Raw genomic sequence first — 17,121 nt, 5'->3', positions numbered from 1 at the left:
GATATTTCAAAGTGGCAGCACCGCATGGAGCCCCATGCGGCGCTGCCGCTTTGAAACACCATTGTGGCGTTTCAGAGGGGCAGCGCCACAGGGCTGATCCTGGGCTCTGTGCGGTGCTGCCCCTTTGAAATGCCACAGCAGCATTTCAAAGCAGCAGCGCTGTGTGGAGCCCAGGGTCAGCTGGGGGCTCCCTAGCTGACCCCAGGCTCCATGCGGCCTTTCAGGACTCCAGGCTGGGGAGTCCTGAGCTGACCCTGGTTCCGCATGGCATTTCAAAACAGCAGCGCTGCATGGAGCCTGGGGTCGGTGAGGGATTCTGAGTCCCCTGTTGACCCCAGGCTCCATGTGGGCACTTCCGCTTTGAAATGCACAAGAGCCCCTGCTGGAGACTCTTGCACATTTCAAAGCTGGCACCCGCCTGCAACCCGGAGTCAGCAGGAAGTCCTGCTGACTCCGGGCTCCACGGGGCACTTCCGTTTTGAAATGCACAAGAGCCCTCGGGCTCAGGCTGCACGCGGATTCCAAACGTTGAAATGGCTGGGCCCCCGCTGCAGCTCTTGTGCACTTCAGAGGAGGAACGCGGAAGTGCCTCTTGGCTACTCAGCTGGTCAGTTAACCAATATTTACCGTCCTTAGTCCGAATGCGTCCTCATACGGGGTGATGCTTATCTTTAAAGCCACGGTGTGCAAACTTTTCCTGTAGCACCCCCCATTATGGAGTCTGGCCGTGCCCCTCCCCCATTACTGCAGAATGGCTCAGCAGAGGAGGTTGTGCTGGAGGTCGAACTAGAGAGGGGGCAGGAGCTGGGGAGAGGCAGCGTGGGCCTGAGGGCAGAGATGGCCTGGGGGTTGAGCAAGGGGCAGAGAGGAGCTGCAGCTGGGGGCGGAGTTGAGCTGTGACTGGGGGCGGAGCCGGGCTGCTGGCAGTCCCTCCATGCCCCCTGTGCGGGCTAGCCAGGCCCCGCTGTACACCTTCATGAATGTTTTTCCAGTTTGGGGACCTCTGCTCTACTGCACAACGTGGGCCTTCCTGGCTAGCAACTTACCAGGAAATGGGCAGCACTGTCCTGTCCTTGTGAAGCATCAAAGCAGCACAGCCCTACCCGCTGTTTGTTCCTTTCTGAGGGCCACAGGGAGGGAGCAGCAATACTGGCGCTTCTGCCATTTCCCTCCTGTTGTCTCATTTCGAGAAGTTTCATGCTGCTTTTCTTCTAGGCGGAGCTTTTGTAATTTAACCTGTTCGTTTTGGGGCAGGTACGTCGGTCAGGCCGTCAGTTTGACGTCTGTACAGTGGGATAGGAATAGGGGCTGGGAAAGTGATGACCCTAATGGGCGGGTTTCCCCATCCTGCTCCCAAGCGTCTATACCTTGTAGCAGGTCAGCACTCGCTCTTCTTCCAGAGGCTTGGCTTTATTACCAAGGGATCTCGAATCTCCTCACCGGGGCCAGGTGTAGCTATTTGCAGGGTTCTTCTGACGGCTCCTGCCCCTCCGCAGGTTCTGTCCCTTCTTGGCAGTGTGGGAGGGAAGAAGCCCCGTCAGCCCTGTGCCACCAGACCCATCTAGCCATCTCGTAGAAATGACGTTGCTTTTTGCTGCTGCATGGAAAATCTCTGCCCCACAGCGGGTGCCCTGGGGCAGTCTGTGGTTTCTGGAAAAGGGCATTGTGCGTGTTGGAACACAGCTCTCTTCGGTAGTTACCTTGGCGAGTGCCAGGGCCGGGCACTTCGCGCAAGCTTCAGCTCTGCACAACTTGATGGTGTTGGTCACTCCTGGGAGTCAGCTTCCCGCTTGCCACTGGTGAATGGATTTGTCAGGCCTTCTTGGCATCGTTAGTGCCAGTGGTACCATTTCATAGCCCACTGAAACCCTCGCTGCTCAGTGCCTGCATTCTTGAAATGTTTGTAGATTACAACCCACCTACTTCGGCTGGCTGTTCCTAATTAGCTCTTTTCAGCATTTCCTTCGTGAATCAGCCTCCCTGCCCCTGAATGTTTGTTTCCCTTTCTCTAAAGGTCCCTTCAACTTGTCAGTCAGTATTGTCCTGCTAACAGGGTGCCCCAAATTCGTACGTTGTGACACCTGAGACATGGAGAGGGATGCCTTTCGGTTACAAATCCAGGGTGTTTTTGAAGCCATGGTGCACTGCAAGATGACACTTGCCATTCTGTCACCCTTTGCACCTTCATTGCTTCCCAGGTTGCTCTGTTCCATGCTTTAGATGATTTCCCCCAGATGTACGAGTGGCGCCTTCTCCTCTTTTCTGTTAAATCACTTTCTGTTTCTGTCTTGCGACTGGGGATACAATTGCTCCCCAGTTGCACCGCTGGTAAACTTATTAACTGGTGTCCAGGTAGGTGTGCAGATCATAATAAAGGGGATCAATGAAATGGATTCCAATACTGGTGCCAGCTGTACTTCATTACAGACTTCTCCATCTTGATAGGGTCCTGTTAATTGTGTGCTTGACTAAATGCGATCTCTTTCAGTTCTCAATACATCTCTTTTAAGATTTGGACACTTTGGTTGTTCTACTAAATCCAGCTATTGATCACTAACTGTGAAGTGCTCTCAAGCATGTCGGTCTCATGGGATGGCCAGGTAATTGAAAGCCATGGTTGCTGGCAATACATGCGCTTGGTGGTGGCATTAACCATTTATTTGACAAAAATGTCTGATTTAGAGGCATTTGTAACTCTTGCTGTTGCCTTCCTCCTTCCTGGTAAAAGTCTACTGCAGGCCCTGATCTTCCCCTACCCCATGTCTCGCCCTCTGCCCTCCTGCAGCGCAAGCTCTGCCTGCCACCTGCCTGACCTGCCACCACATTTCCAGTTCTGGTTTAATGGTTTCTCTTTCGTAGAGGGGAAGGAAGTGGAGCAGAAAACTCAAACTTGGTCCTTCAAGGTGGAATTTCCACGTTGGCGGTTGGCATCCTGTTTTCCTGTGCCATGACTGTGGGGAAGTGCCCACCAGCTGGGACCACCTAACTCCCCTCTGAAATATTTGTGTAGCTGCAGGAGGAGACCCATTGTGCTCAGGAAGCTGTTTTCAGAGAAGGGCAAGTTCCCCAGTTAGCTAAATCCCTGCCCCGCCCACTTGGTTGAGTTAGCTGCAGTACTTCCTCTGTTTGGCAAGAAGGTAATCAGACCTGGGCTCTCTTCCTCTTTCTTCTCTCCGTGGGGTTGCTTGTTCCCGGTGCTGTCAGACTAACTTGGTGAGGCTGGGGGTAGGGGGAGATTTAGGGCCTGCAGTAGAGGTTTCCCAGAAAGGATAAAGGCAGTAGTAAAAGTTATATAGAGCTTTAAATCATACTTTGTTTTTCTTCAAATAAAGCCATCACCTGCCAGACGCACTGCTAACAACTCCAGCTGTAAATCACTGGCCATGAGGAACACGTAGGCAGATGAAGTAGAAGCCCGGGGCATCACAGGCAGATATACGCTAAATAAGAATTGGGTTAGACAAGAATGTTAATAAGCAAAATAGCTAGTCTGAATGCTTGGCAAAGCAGCAAACACAGAACAGCTTAGTCCCGAAATCACTGTCATCAGAGTGGTACTTCTGTGCTGCTTTAAAAGAGACCTGGATCTAGGCTAGAAAAAGCCAACTTCTGGCTGTTCATTCTTCCCGGATGGGGATGGAGATCTTGAGCCTGCTGATACAGCCGTGGTGGATTCTCTATATTCCATTAAAGCACACTGTTCTGGGACTGCTTTCTGTAGCTTTGCGTAGCCTCATCCCCGCGGTGCCGGTTGTCTTGTGGCACTGCTTGACAGCGCTTCTCCTCTCCTCTATCCTTCATTTGTAGGTAGGCAAATTCCTCGCTGGTTCTGTCTGTCCTGCGGTCAGAATTAATTTTCTTTCCGAGGTGTCTCCGAGTCTCTTCGGACAGTAGCTACCAAACCACTTTTCTTAATGGATTGTATCGATGCCATTAGAACTCAAAGAGGCTGTAAAAAGTAGTAATGTGCTTGCCTAGACAGCAAAGAGCTCCACTAAACAAGCCTGCAACTTAAATGTGAACAGTATTGTTCACTTTGGCACTGCCCTGCGTCTTCCAAACGGAAGGGTTAGGGTCAGTTAGAAGTGCTGTGGCAGGGGTAGGGTGTATCCTGCTAACTTTGTACAAGGCCTGGTGCATCCTTGCATACTTTGTATGCGCTCAGGATGGAATTTGTAACTCCTTAGGGGAAGGCAGAGTGTTGAGGTGTGTATGTTCTGCACTGGAGGATGGACCAAAACCACCTTTTAAAGGCCTTTAGCCAATCTGCCAATTCTGACTTTTGCAAACCCAAGAGATCAAAAATGCTACCAAAGCCCCAGACTTGCCATCACTCTGCGCACCACAGTAACCTCCCCGGCGGCCCCAGACGCCAAGTACCCACTGCCCAGCTGCCAAGGTTTGTGCAGAGCCATGTCCTACTCCTGCCTCCTCTCGGGCTGGATGGCACGCTGACCAGAAGCGGAATTCCATGGCTATCTGCAGATCAAAAACTTGGCTGGAAGCTGCACTGGCTTCTGCCTTCAAGCCTGATGGAAGCCTCCTGGTCCTGTGGAGCCACAGGCTGGTGGTTGGGGGTTCCAGGCCTATCTTCTTCTCCAGGACTTTGGCCAGCTCTTTTTTCCAACAGGCCCTGCTTAACTGTCTCTTCACAGTCACATTCCAGCTGCAGGGATCTCCCAGGTTGAGTGCTAATGCCCCACTCCGCCTGCAGGAGCTGGGAGCGAGATCTCCACAGGACCTGCTGGACCGGGGTTAATCCCAGATCAAGCAGTGGAAAACATCTGCTTGAAACCTACATTCTGAACCAGTGGAGGCTAATGTTCCCTAATGTTCTAACGCTTCCATCCGTGTGTGGAATACATTTTGTTCTGCGCACTGAAGCATGTGCAGATGTGCACCACCAGTAGATATGCTGGCTGGGGGTGCTCTGCTAATCAGCTGGGTGGCATTTGAATCACTCTGGGTGGCCGCCCAAGCACTCAGCTTAGAGGGAACGCCGGTGGGGGCCATTCCCTCTCAGGATGAGACTTGTTGATCCGCCCCCATCCCCTCCCCTGTAGGTATTGGAAAGAAATCATATAGGCTGAAGCAGAAGGAAAGGGAGACAGCTGCTCACTCACTCCAGCCAGAATCCATGGGGAGCAGCTGGCACTATATTCCCCATGGTCCCAACATTCTCTGTGGAAGTTGTGCTGTGGGGACAGAGGTGACCTGGCCTGTGGGGGCAAGAAACGCAAAGTTGAGTCTCTCCCTAGAGATTTCTGGTCCTTTGTTGTTGTTTATTATCACTGTAGTTTGTTGGCATTGCCATAGCACCTCGGAGTCCGAGTCAGGCACCAGTCACCGTGCTAGATGAGAGAGACGGTCTCTGCCCCAAAGTGCTTACAAGATGAACATGAGGAGAAATGCAAAAGCTAGACCGAGAATCCTGCTCTTCTTCCTGCGGTCTGCTTTTGGGAGTCCGAAGGAAAAGGCTGATTAAAATCTGACCCGGAGTATTTGCAGACTGTCTCAGCTTCGTCATGGGGCCCGCGCTTTCCCACCAGTGATCCTCCAATCAAAACGAAAGGGGTGTTGAGTGGGTGCAAGCATTCTAGGAAATTCCTCCCTTCACATACCAAACGAGAACGATATGCTTCCTCCGGCCCAGTCCCAGATGATATCCCTGAGCCTGAATTGGAAACTCCCATGAAACCAAACATCTGGAAAGACTGGCTAACGTAATCTGCAGTCAGATACATTTAGTGGGCGAAAGTACGCAAAGTGGATGCTGTTGTGTCTGGGGGAGAACGGCCTTTCCAATGCCCTGGGCTTTTCTCTCCAGGACCCCACAGAAAGGGGGTAAACGCAACACCTTTGGCAGCACAACTGTGCCAGCAGCGTGTGCTCCCTGTTGTGTTTCTTCGGCATTGCTAGTGGCAGCGTTGTGTGCATTCAGCGCTCGGGATGTCTAGCTAGTTTTTTATTTGAATAACTATCTTCAGTGTGCATAGTGAGGGGAACATCCATTGTGAAACTTTGGGAGAGCCTGCACTAAGGCGCTGCGGGCTGCAGCTGTGAGCCGCGAAGGAAAAGAGTGGGTTGGACTAAGTTCTGACTAAAGTATTTGTGCTGGAAAGTAGCCCAGAGGCAGTAAAGGAGAAGCTTTAATTAGAAACAGCTGCAGGGCTGATGCAGCATATAGGACATTTTTCCACTTCAAATTCTTTCTAGTTTTCAAAAATCATCATTGGAAATAGCCTGAGTGTGAAACTTGCCCTTACAGACCTGATTATATTCTTGCTGAAGTAGGCAAGGAAACCTCACGTGCTTCTAGAAAGTGCCAGGACGAGCGTTGGGCTCCATCACTGTTCCTGTGGCAGACTGAGGCGCACAGTGGCTTTTGTTTGGAAAGGGTATTATTTCCTGTGCTGAGCCTGTCGTTTTGGAGCTGACACAAGCGGCTACAATTTTAAGCTGCTCTCCAGACAAGTGGCTTTTTATGTAAAGAACTTGAAAGAGCAAATCTTTCTGTGCCTCATTACTAGGGAAACCGATCCAAGCTTATAGCAGTGGTTGGTGGATTAGAAGCATTCAAATCCAGCTTTGCTGCGGTCCTCAAAGCTGCCAGGCATACGCTGAACCATGTTTCTAGTGACCTGGTGGGAGTGTGTGCAGGGTCCTGTCTCATCAAGCTTCTGCAGTAAATCAGCGTTGTCTCTGCCTTCCTTACTGTCACACTTATTTACCCCTCCTCTGTTTGCAATCCTGCGTGGAGATACACGCTGCGTGGCGCTAGCTCAGTGGTGTGAGGACCACGCTAGCACTCTCATTGCTGGCTATGGGATGCTGGCTACTGGTGGGCCAGGACGTAGCCCCGCAGGGAGTGCATTCTCACCCATTCTGGTTTTCAGTTCGCTTTTGTGGTCATTCATAGAATTGTAGAACACTAGGACTGGCAGGGACCTCGCGAGGCATCGAGTCCAGCCCCCTACCCTCGCGGCAGGTCCCAGCACCGTCTAGATCACCCCGACAGGTGTCTGTCCATCCTGCTCTTAAATGTCTCCAGGGATGAAGATTCCACAACCTCCCCAGGCAACTTATTCCAGGGTTTCACCCCCTTACAGGAAGTTTATCCCGATAGCCAACCTAAACCTCCCTTGCTGCAGTTTAAGCCCATTGCTTCTTGTCCTGTCCTCAGAGGCCAAGATGAACACGTTTTCTCCCTCCTCCTTGTAACACTCTTTTAGATACTTGAAAACCGCTCTCATGTCCCCTCTGTCTTCTCTTTTCTAAACTAAACAAGCCCTATTTTTTCAGTCTTCCCTCACAGCTCATGTTCTCTGGACCTTTCCTCATTCTTGCTGCTCTTCTCTGGACCTTCTCCAGTTTCTCCACATCTTTCTTGAAATGGGCCCAGAACTGTACACAATCCTCCAATTGAGGCCTAATCAATGCAGAGTAGAGCGGAAGAAGGACTCGGGTGTTAAATGTCATCTGTGAAATGTACCTGAACGGTTGGGCACGGGATACCGGAGACTGTCTCGTGAATGAGGAGTGGAGTTCTGAAACAGCCTTCCAAGGTCATCATCAGGGCAAAAAGCCAAACTGATTGCAAAGCGGAGTTTATGGAGGGGCATGGGAGTATAATGAGGTTGCCTACAATGGCATATAGCCCATCTGCAGCTATTATTAGCAAACCGCTCCAACAGCTGGTGGGAGGGCTCTGAGTTATTAGAAAGAATTTTTTCCCCAGGTGTCTGGCTGGTGGGTCTCACCCACGAGGTCTGGGTCTAACCAATCGCCATCTTTGGGGTCGAGAATGCATTTTCCACCTTGTCAAGTTGGCAGAGCGTAGACCCTGTGCAGCATGGGGCACAGGTCACTTGCTGCTTTGAACTAGAGTAAACGGTGGATTCCTTGTAACTTGAAGTCTTTACATCAAGATTTGAGGCCGTCGGTGACTTTGCCCGAGGCTATGGCCCTGTTACAGGAGTGTGTGTATGGGGGGGGACAGTCTGTGGCCTGCAGTGACTAGATGATCGTGATAGTCCATTCAGACCTTAACGTCTAGGCGTCTGCAGCAGTTGGGTCAGCTGAGTCTCAAGGGTGCACAGTGTTTTCAGAGATTTCAGAATTAGCTTCCCCAGACTTGTTAACCTTGGGTCACTCTGCACATCTCCGTGTGCTCCCAGCCTGTTTCTGGGGTGGATGGGTAGGAGTAGATGAAAAAGGGCTAGGGGCGCATTCTAGTTTTGGGGCGTGGATGAGAGGACGTTCATCTTACGACATTGTTGCATATTTACAGGCTATGGAATAGTTACTCTTTGTCCATGTATCCAAAGCTTTTTCACAGCTCAGACAAGAAGACGCCGTTGTGGCAATCAAGTCTGACTTCCTGTATAACACAGGATGACCCTGAGTTAATTTCTGTTTGAACTGGACCAGAACTTTTGAAAAATCTGAATTTTAAAAATGTGGCTAATGTAGAATCCACCGCGACACCCCAGAATTGTTCCAGTGGCTCGTTACTCTCATTTTTAAAACTTGTCCTTATTTCTAGTGTAAATTTGTCTAGCGTCCATGTTCAGCCCCTGGGATCTGTGTGGGACCACCCTAGAAACATTCCTGCTCAAAGACGTCTCCCTGGTTACAGTTGCGTTTTGAGAGCAGGCAGTTTTGAATCCATCCGATGAGTGCATTGTAAACAACTCGGTAAACAGCTGAATTCATTTCTGTTGCCACTAGATATATTGCCTTGGACTTCACTAGAGAACTAACCACTCCTCTTGGAGTCAGAATCGCCCTCCTCTGCCCTGGGCTTGATTGGGAATTACTCATATCCTGGAGTTGTGAGCAAAGCATCAGGAGTTCGTCCCTAAAATATCTGTAGAGCGGCTCATGCTGGATGCGCCTCGCTGTCTCCTAGACAAGACGTGTAGAGTTTGATGCTCATCAGAGTACTTAGCCCAGGGACTGGCAAATACAGGTCCACAGGGCAGATCCAGTCGGCCAGGCTTAGCCCCTGGTGGCCCCCTGCTATGTTTGCCTGCACCTCCGCAGGTACAGGGGCTCGCCGCTCCTGGCCAGTGAGAGCTGCCGTCCCCATGCCGGCGGAGGCCCAGGTAAACACAGTGTCAGTGGCCCACAGGGACTAACCCCGGGGAACCGTTGCTGTTTCGTTGCCCACCCCTGATTGAGAGTGTAGAAAAACCTGCGGCCGGAGAGTCGAATTTTCTTTGCATTTTTTATATTTTTGTCTTACTGATGTCCATTTTGCAGGGTTTGAAGGGATGGGGAGACAGAGTCTGTCTGTCTGCCAGGCAAGTGGCCAAAGAGGAAGGAGGGACAGCGGGAAGTTTTTGCCCTTCCTTAGCTATACTAGGAAAGTGATTGCGTATGGAGATGAATTAATGTTATGACGTCAAAGCTGCGTACTGCGGCCAGTCATGAATAGCAGGAGGACTTTCCTGGATCTGGCCTGTGCATTAGGGTCTGCAGTGTAGCAGGACACAGTCTGGGGGCTGGGGGTGTCAGTGCTGTCCCAGTAGCACTTGCACTGTGAGGGTGAGTGAACACGCTGCTAACCTGACTGCCATTCTCTTGCAGGTGTCCAGAGGGTTTTCTTGGAGACTACTGTCAGTACCGGAACCCTTGTGAGAGCTATACCTGTCAGAATGGAGGGACCTGCGAGAGCTCCTCGGTGATAGGCAAAGCCAGGTGTAGATGTGCAGTAGGGTTCGCGGGCGAGGACTGCAGATTCTCCGAATCACACATCTGCCTGGTGTCTCGCCCCTGCTTAAATGGAGGGACCTGCCAGCTGCTTCTCCAGGACACATACGAGTGTGTCTGTCCACCAGGCTACACAGGTGGGACTTTGTAATCGTGTCCTTAGCCTCCTCCCCCATTTCAAGTACTTTTAGTAGGGATGTACCGTCCTAAAATGCACTAGTGTTAGAGCATCGTAGACGATTAGGGCTGGAAGAGACCTCGGGGGAGGTTGCTCTAATCTGCTATTGAACTAATAGCTTCAGCTTTTTTGAATAAAGCCCTTCACGCTGTATCTCCTCTAGAGCACGAGAATTTTTTTTTTTAAAAAGCCACGTTTTTGGCCCCTCGTCCTCCAGGAAACGCTTAAATCCCAAATGTATTTATTCTCGTAGGCCTTGTCTAGTGGGACCCCGACCCCAGCCATACTGGAGGAGAGCGTCTGCGCTGGGGGTGACGCAGAACAGCTGCTGCACTTGACAGTTCTGCTCCGTCTTAATGCAGAGTCACTGCCCCGTGCGGGCAAGCCCTAGAACATCTCCCGGGGCAGCTCTGGCCAGCAGCCGCGTCCGTAGGGCAGCTTAATTCCGTGTCAAGCAGAAATCCAGAACCCGCTTTTCGGCGGGAAGGGAGTGGGAGAGCGGCCGTATCTGAGCGGTGCAGCAGCAGCAGGTGGCCAGCTCCGGGCTTGTCTCTCGTAACTCACAGACTCGCTCTGTCTTGCAGTCCCACCCACCCAGATTAGACCTGAGTCCGATGGGGGGTTGCCGTGGGCAGGGTTGGTGTGTCAGGTCCCTTGGCGTGTACAGCAGGGAGTCTCGGCTGCGGGAGGGGAGGGCTGGATGCAAACAGTGTCTGACTGAGGTGCCGTGTTCCCCAGGAAAGGACTGCCAGTGGCTCGATGCCTGTGTGTCGCAGCCGTGTGCCAACGGGAGCACATGCGTGACGTCTGCAAGTGGGTTCTCCTGCACCTGCCCAGCAGGCTACACTGGCCCCAAGTGCGAGAGTGACGTGAATGAATGTGCCACCGCAGGACAATGCCAGCACGGTGGAACCTGCCACAATTTGCCCGGGTCCTACCAGTGCCAGTGCAAGCCAGGCTTCACGGGACCCCGCTGTGAGAGCACGTACGTGCCGTGTTCACCTTCGCCGTGTCTGAACGGAGGGACGTGCCATCAAACCAGTGACTTCACCTACGAGTGCAACTGTCTGCCAGGTGAGGCTTGAGTGCTTTCCCCGGTCTGCTGGCATGCAGTGGGAGATCGGCCAGGTGGGGTTGGCTGATGTACGGCCCCCACAGTACTGGAGCGGTGCAGGCCCAGGCGAAGAAGAGCAAAAGTGTGGGCTAGAAGGGAGATGGAGGCTTAGCTGTGGTGGGCGTGTGAAAGGGGAGCAGTGTCCTAGCGACAGGGAGAGAGAAGGGGTTAGGGATGCCAGGAGAGGAAGGGTGGGTTCCGGGCCCAGGGAAAAGGCTAACTAGATGGGTAAACACATGGCTCAAATTCACCCACTTCTCAGATCTCTTGATTTCCCGGTCTCACGTGAACTTGCTGCCTTGAATTCCCCTCTTTTGTACAAGGGAGACGTGGGTTATGGCTCGCAGGCTCTGCTGCCTCCTTAGCGGCGCTTGAGTTCCTTGGCCTGGAGCTTTGACCCCCGAGGTGCCAGAGGGTTTGTCATGCCTGGAGTGCTGGAGCGGGGGAAGGAGAACAGCAACTTCAGAGCCAGGGAGACAGCTCCCATGCGTGACGTGACCTTTCCTGCGGGATGCAAGAGGGGCCGGGGGCACCATGCACCTTTCCTTGCAGGCTGTGTGTCGGAGCTCCCTGCACTAGGGCGCCCTGCTCCGCCATATCCGGCATAGCTGGGCCACGGAGCTCAGGGAGAGGGAGGTCTGGCAGTGTGGGCGGGGGACAGCAACTCGTCAGGAGCCCCCTGGCCGTAGGGAGGGCTGGGAGGCCAATGACAGGGGACCTCCCGCAGATCCCCTCTCTCAGGACCAGTCGGGCCCTGAGGATGCCAGAGCAGAGCCATCTGGATCTTAAATGAAGCCAGAGCTCCCACAGCATCGCTCCCATCTGCCGTGACTGGGACTCGTTGCGCAAGCGGCCTTGAGACTCTCTCTTGGTGGGCCTGAGCCAGTCCCGGCGCGGTGGCCGGGCTGGGCTGCTGCAAAGGGCTTCCCAAGCTTCCCGGTTCAAAACCAGAACCAAGGGAAAGAAGGTTGGTGGGTAGGAGCACTGCCCAGGAGAAGGCTCCTCTGACTGCCCTGTGTCGCTGGCAGGGATACTTGCAGCTTTCCAGCTCGTTCATGTGTGTTTGTCATCCAGATGTTGCACTAAGCTCAGTCACATCGCAGAAATGAGGGGAAATTCCACAGTTCTAGAGGCAAAGTTCCCCAAAGCTATGCCAGCGCCAGCCTCCTTCTGCGGGCACCATTCCATCCGCGCTGGCGCTTGGGCCGGATGCACTCCCTTTCTCCAGGTTTAGGCAAATGGGTACAGGCCCTGTGTGGGCAGGCCCTGACGCCAAACAGATGGGAAGTTTCTCAGCTCAATCAGCTTTAGAAAATGACACTTACGAGGGAGATGTTTAACTTGCAGCATTTTAAACTCCCTTTGAAATGTGGTGAGAATGAGTTGTACAGCTGTAAATATCTGACAAATAAGGAGTTGACTTGGCAACCGAATGTTAAACAAGTCAATAAAGGAAGTTGGTGGCTGGGAAAGTGATTAGTCATTGTTATCCATCACAATAATTGCCCGTTTACTTAGATAAGAACCCGAGGGAATTCTGAGAGCTTGTCCAGGAAGAATCTGTCAGACCGGAGCAGAGTGTGTGAGAACTGGAATACCTTGTGGAAAGAGGAAACAACGTCACGTGTCCACTAGCTTTTAGTGTCATATCATACAACTGTGGCCCAAACTGCTACATCCTCGCAACGCAGAGCCGGTCCCTGGGGCCCCCACTGACATGAATGGGGGCAGGTCGCCCCCTGGTCATCTCAGGCAGGCATCCCTGTGCTGCTTTACACAGTGAGATCTAACGCAGAAAGCTGAGTGGCTCTAGGACAGCCTGCAGCAAGAGGTGAACTCCACTGTCAATCCCGCCACAGTGCTGCAGACTGTACGCGACCTGCAATAGGCATAACTATCACGCCCCAAAGTTTCAACTGTATTTTAGAAGGACAGGAATAAAGCAAATTGGATTAGGGCATTTGGGAGATCAGAAGTGACCAGAAAACATAACTACTTGCATTTGTGAAACTGTAACTCCAAAATGGTGTGGCCTTGATGCTTCAAATCCCCCCTTGGTAAGATGCATGAGACTTTTGACTGAGCTTGCTGGTCGAGCTGCTCGCTTCTCTTCTACGCCATTTCCATGTACGTTTGGAGTATATCCTTGCTCAAGGCAGCCCTTGTAGAGACGCGCCCTTTCGGGGTGTTTCAGTGCAGCACACGGCTTGTGAAGCCTGTTTCAAGTGAGCACAAGCGTATAAAGTGCACACAGGACTTCTGCTTCCTGCAGAGCTGTTGCATTGATCTAACTGACACACCACTTCCCTAAAGGCTGTGGCCCAGCGTCGGTGGCATTGGCAGATGGATGAAGGGCAGGAAACAATAATGGGTAAATTGTTCTCTTTCCTCTTCCACTGCCTGGCCTTTGTGGTGTTCTGCCGGTGTCGCTTACTTAGATCTCACAAGCCCTCTGCAAGGCAGGCCAATGCGGAGATCGGCATTTTCCTATGGGGAAACTGAAGCCCAGAAGTCTCTTGCAGCATTGCCTTTGGCAGTCCGAACGAGGGGTGCTATTTGTTGCGGTGGTGCCTAGGGATCAGCCAAGGAGCTCTGTTTTACTAGATGCTGTACAGACAGCAGGAGGACACAGTCTGCTCAGAGGACCTACAGTGCATAGGCCAGGTAAAGGGCAACGTACAAGCATAGTGATCAGTGGGAGTGGAGTTGTGCTTGTGCGAGAAGCACTCCCAGCTGGTCCCTCGGGACACCGGGGAGACTCTGGAGAGACCAGAGCAAGATGACTGGGATGTGTTCTGGTTGCTTGGTCTGGCCCTTTCAGGGCAGGACATGGTTACTGACAAGTCTTTGCTGTGCAACTGGACAAGCAGGTTGAGTCTCTCCCCACGGCCCAGCAACCCTCTTTGCTGGACCCCGAACGTCATTTCAGGCTTGTGTCTCTCTCCCTTGGCCAGGCTTTGCAGGAAACACCTGTGAGCAGAATATCGACGACTGCCCCCGACACAGTTGCCAGAACGGCGGGGTGTGCGTGGACGGCGTCAACACCTACAACTGCCACTGCCTCCCACAGTGGACAGGTAGGTCCTGGGGACGCTGTCGCTGCGGGGCTCAGGGCTCACAGGGCTCCCCCGTTTCAGGCTGGCGCCGGGGGCCTGGCATTAGCCGTGCAGTAGCTGTGAGGGCGAGTGTAGGCGACACTCTTAGTGGACGGGGAGCACATCCAAGCCCTCACTGCCACGGAGGAGAAATTCCCACGTAACCTCTGGTGGTGGTCCCCACAGGGCGTGGGGGGAGGGGACTAGACGAAGAGGCGGCCTGTGGCCCCTTACAGACGAACAGAAGTGTTGGGCACAGGGCTTTGTGCTTCCAACCGCTTCAGCAGAAGGCTGATGCCTCAGCACAGCTCTGGGTGCCGCAGGCGACTCGCTGCTTGTGCAGACACCGCCGAACGCAGCTCCGCCGCAGGGCCAGAGTAGGAATCGCACACTGCTCCTGCCGTGCTTTTCCCTCCGGGCCTCGCAGCCAGGCAGACTCTCCCAAGCATTACGTACGTTAAAACATGCCGTCCTCCCGCGGACTGTGCCGTGAGACTCCTGCACAGGCTGCTCCCTTACAGCTGTGGCACGCATCGCGCAGCTGCGTAACTGCCACGGAGCCCAGGGAAATAACGTACGCCACGGAGGGGACACGCCGCGGGGGCACGCTCTTGTTGAACCGCGAGATGGCGCCGGCCCTCCCCCAGAGCAGAACCAAGTAAGCGCGCCAGCATGATTGCGGCATGGCACAGCCACGCCCTCGCTTCGTTTGCAGCTGAACGTCGTTTTGCACCTGCTTCAGAATCCACAAGCAAAGAAACTAGCCACAAAGCTAGTAGATGCCACCGGGAGCCAGTGCAGAATCTGTCCTGCAAATGGCAAGTGCAGTGGGCAAACGGCGCGTGAATGAGCTGGCCTGGCCTGTGCTGAGACCGAGCGCTCTGCAGACGGGGCGCTAGTGGAGGCCATCGTGGCTCAGCAGCTCAGACGGGCGTCGGGTAGGGAATTTGGCTGCTGGAGACTGAAGGTTCCATAGCATCTTTCCAGCCTTTTTCCTGGTAGAGTTAATCAGCCTCATTGCAGACACGCCATAGAGGAAGCGTGTCGGGAAAGTCACTTCCCCCAGGATTGAACTGGGTCAGGCAGTTAGTTTTGAAGGGAAAACACACCAGCAAACAGGGTGTCTGACCGCTTGGCGTGGGCCTTTCTCTGTGTCCGAGCTCGGGGAAGGGGCGAGGGAAAGAGCGGCTGCTTCTCCCCGCCCCCAGCTCTGCTTGCATGCACGCCGGAGCTGTGGAAAGGACCTGCAGGGCGTGGCGCTGGAGGGAGCAGGTGCCTCCACGGCGCGAAGGAGGCACCGGGTGTGAGAACCCCAGGGAACCTGTGGAGCTGTCTTGGGTACTCCACGCTGTGGAGCCTTAGGTTACTGGGTACCCTTTGGACCCCTCTCGTGACCCCGAGGAGGCCACTCTGCCTTATTGGAGCATCACGCGCCTAGCTACGCATACGGGTCGTTGGCAGGGGCTGCTGAGTAGCCCGTCCACGGGGAGAGGGTGGGGAGGGCCATGAGCCCGCTGGGGCTGTGGTTAAATTCTCAAGGCTTCCAAAGGCAAAGCGGGACTTGCCCTCCTGGGCTGCGTGTGGCAAGGCTCCGGAGCTTTTCACAGGCCTTCAAAGGGCAGAAGCATTTCCCAGGGGGAGCCGCCTCCTGTGCCCACCCTGAGGTCCGCAGGAGGGTCCTGCATGTGCAGCGACAAGGCTCCCCTGCAAGAGCCAGGGGAAAGGGAGACTTGCCACTTCCCTGCCCCCGGGCTCTAGAGCCAGGCTACACAGCTCCCGGAGCTCCCTCCGTCTGCAGGGAAGGCGAAGGCGGCGGGCGCGTCCGCTCCTGCAGGAGCCTGGCTTTTAGGCGCCGCGAGCGCTCAGGGTTGAAGTGGCTCAGGCTGCTTGCTGGGTAACAAGCAGTTTCACTTTCACCTCCCCTCAGCACTTCCACCACTGCTGCCGCTCTCGGCTGGCGGCTCAGTTCTCTAGGTGGGCCCGGGGCATATGCCGATGGGTTCTCGGCCTCGCAGGACGGCTGCAGCCATGTGCCCCGCTGGTGGACCGGCAGCACTCCCGCTGCGGGCTGGTCCCGGAGCAGCATGTGTACAGGACTCCCCAGCCTAGCGTGCGCCGGCACAGGCTGAGCATGCTTGCGGTGCACTGTGGCAGGCTGGCCCACAGGCGGGTTACAGCTGTGAGTGGCTTTACCATTGAATGTCCACTCCTTCAGCTGTCTGGATTTCTTTCAGGCTAGCCTTGACTCTGAACTGCTGCGTGTCTAGTGCTCATTTGCAGCCATGTGCGCTAGTTCACTGACACGTCCCTTCCTCCTTAACTTCACTTTCACAAAAGCTTGTGTTTGGGAACATGTCTTTACCTGGCATCTCCCTGACTGTGGGAAACCACACGTCAAGTAACAGGAACCTTTACTCTTTATATCCACGTCATTCTCCCATGCCCAGTTAAATGAGCTCGGTGTTGTGCGTTATGTCCAACATGCACTGGGCACTGCAGACAAAAGGCATTGTTGCTGCTTTTAGAGATTTGTCTAAGTGATCTAGCACAATTTTCTCACCGGGCTGTATCTTGCTGTCTTGAATCTTTGCGTGGTCATGTGACATGTTGCCAATATTCCGGGGTCATCTTTTATTTCACGTGGCTGCTGCAGCAGCAAATCCAGTGGAGCTATCGCATACACAGCTAGAGGGGAGGCGACTGTTGCTAGTCCCCTGAGGCATCCTGGGCGTTACGTTCTTCCTCAGATCTCGGTGACAGTGTTGGGTAAGTGCAAGGCACCGTGTTGCCATCAGCCCTGCAGGGTTTCTGTGGTTGGGTGGAGCTGCGGAATCTGATCTTTTCGTGCCTTGCGTGAGCGTTTTGGAGAGGCACGGAGCCTCTCTTGTGCCACCGCTTTGGCAGCTGCTTATGGCTGGTCCGGGCTTTGCTCCAGGCTAGCAAGCAAGCACTGTTTCTTGGAGCATCTTTGAAAAGTGGCAGCTCAGACCGCTGGTCGTCTCTGAGCCTGTCAAGCCAGG

At 53.8% G+C, this 17,121-nt stretch overlaps 1 protein-coding gene across 1 annotated transcript in view; it reads left to right on the top strand.

Annotated features, from left to right (window-relative positions):
- The window catches only part of NOTCH2 (notch receptor 2), a 78,406-nt gene that overhangs the window by 19,239 nt on the left and 42,046 nt on the right, over positions 1-17,121 (top strand). The window contains exons 3-5 of the mRNA XM_089780646.1: positions 9,592-9,851; positions 10,631-10,966; positions 13,961-14,083. Of these exons, the coding sequence (XP_089636772.1) occupies positions 9,592-9,851; positions 10,631-10,966; positions 13,961-14,083 (719 nt within the window). The remainder of the gene's footprint in view (positions 1-9,591; positions 9,852-10,630; positions 10,967-13,960; positions 14,084-17,121) is intronic.

Source organism: Pelodiscus sinensis, chromosome 9, assembly GCF_052426305.1.
Source record: "Pelodiscus sinensis isolate ZL-2025 chromosome 9, ASM5242630v1, whole genome shotgun sequence".
NCBI lineage: Eukaryota > Metazoa > Chordata > Testudines > Trionychidae > Pelodiscus > Pelodiscus sinensis.
The sequence above is the reverse complement of the archived record's forward strand: the minus strand, read 5'-3'. Positions and strand labels throughout refer to the sequence as shown.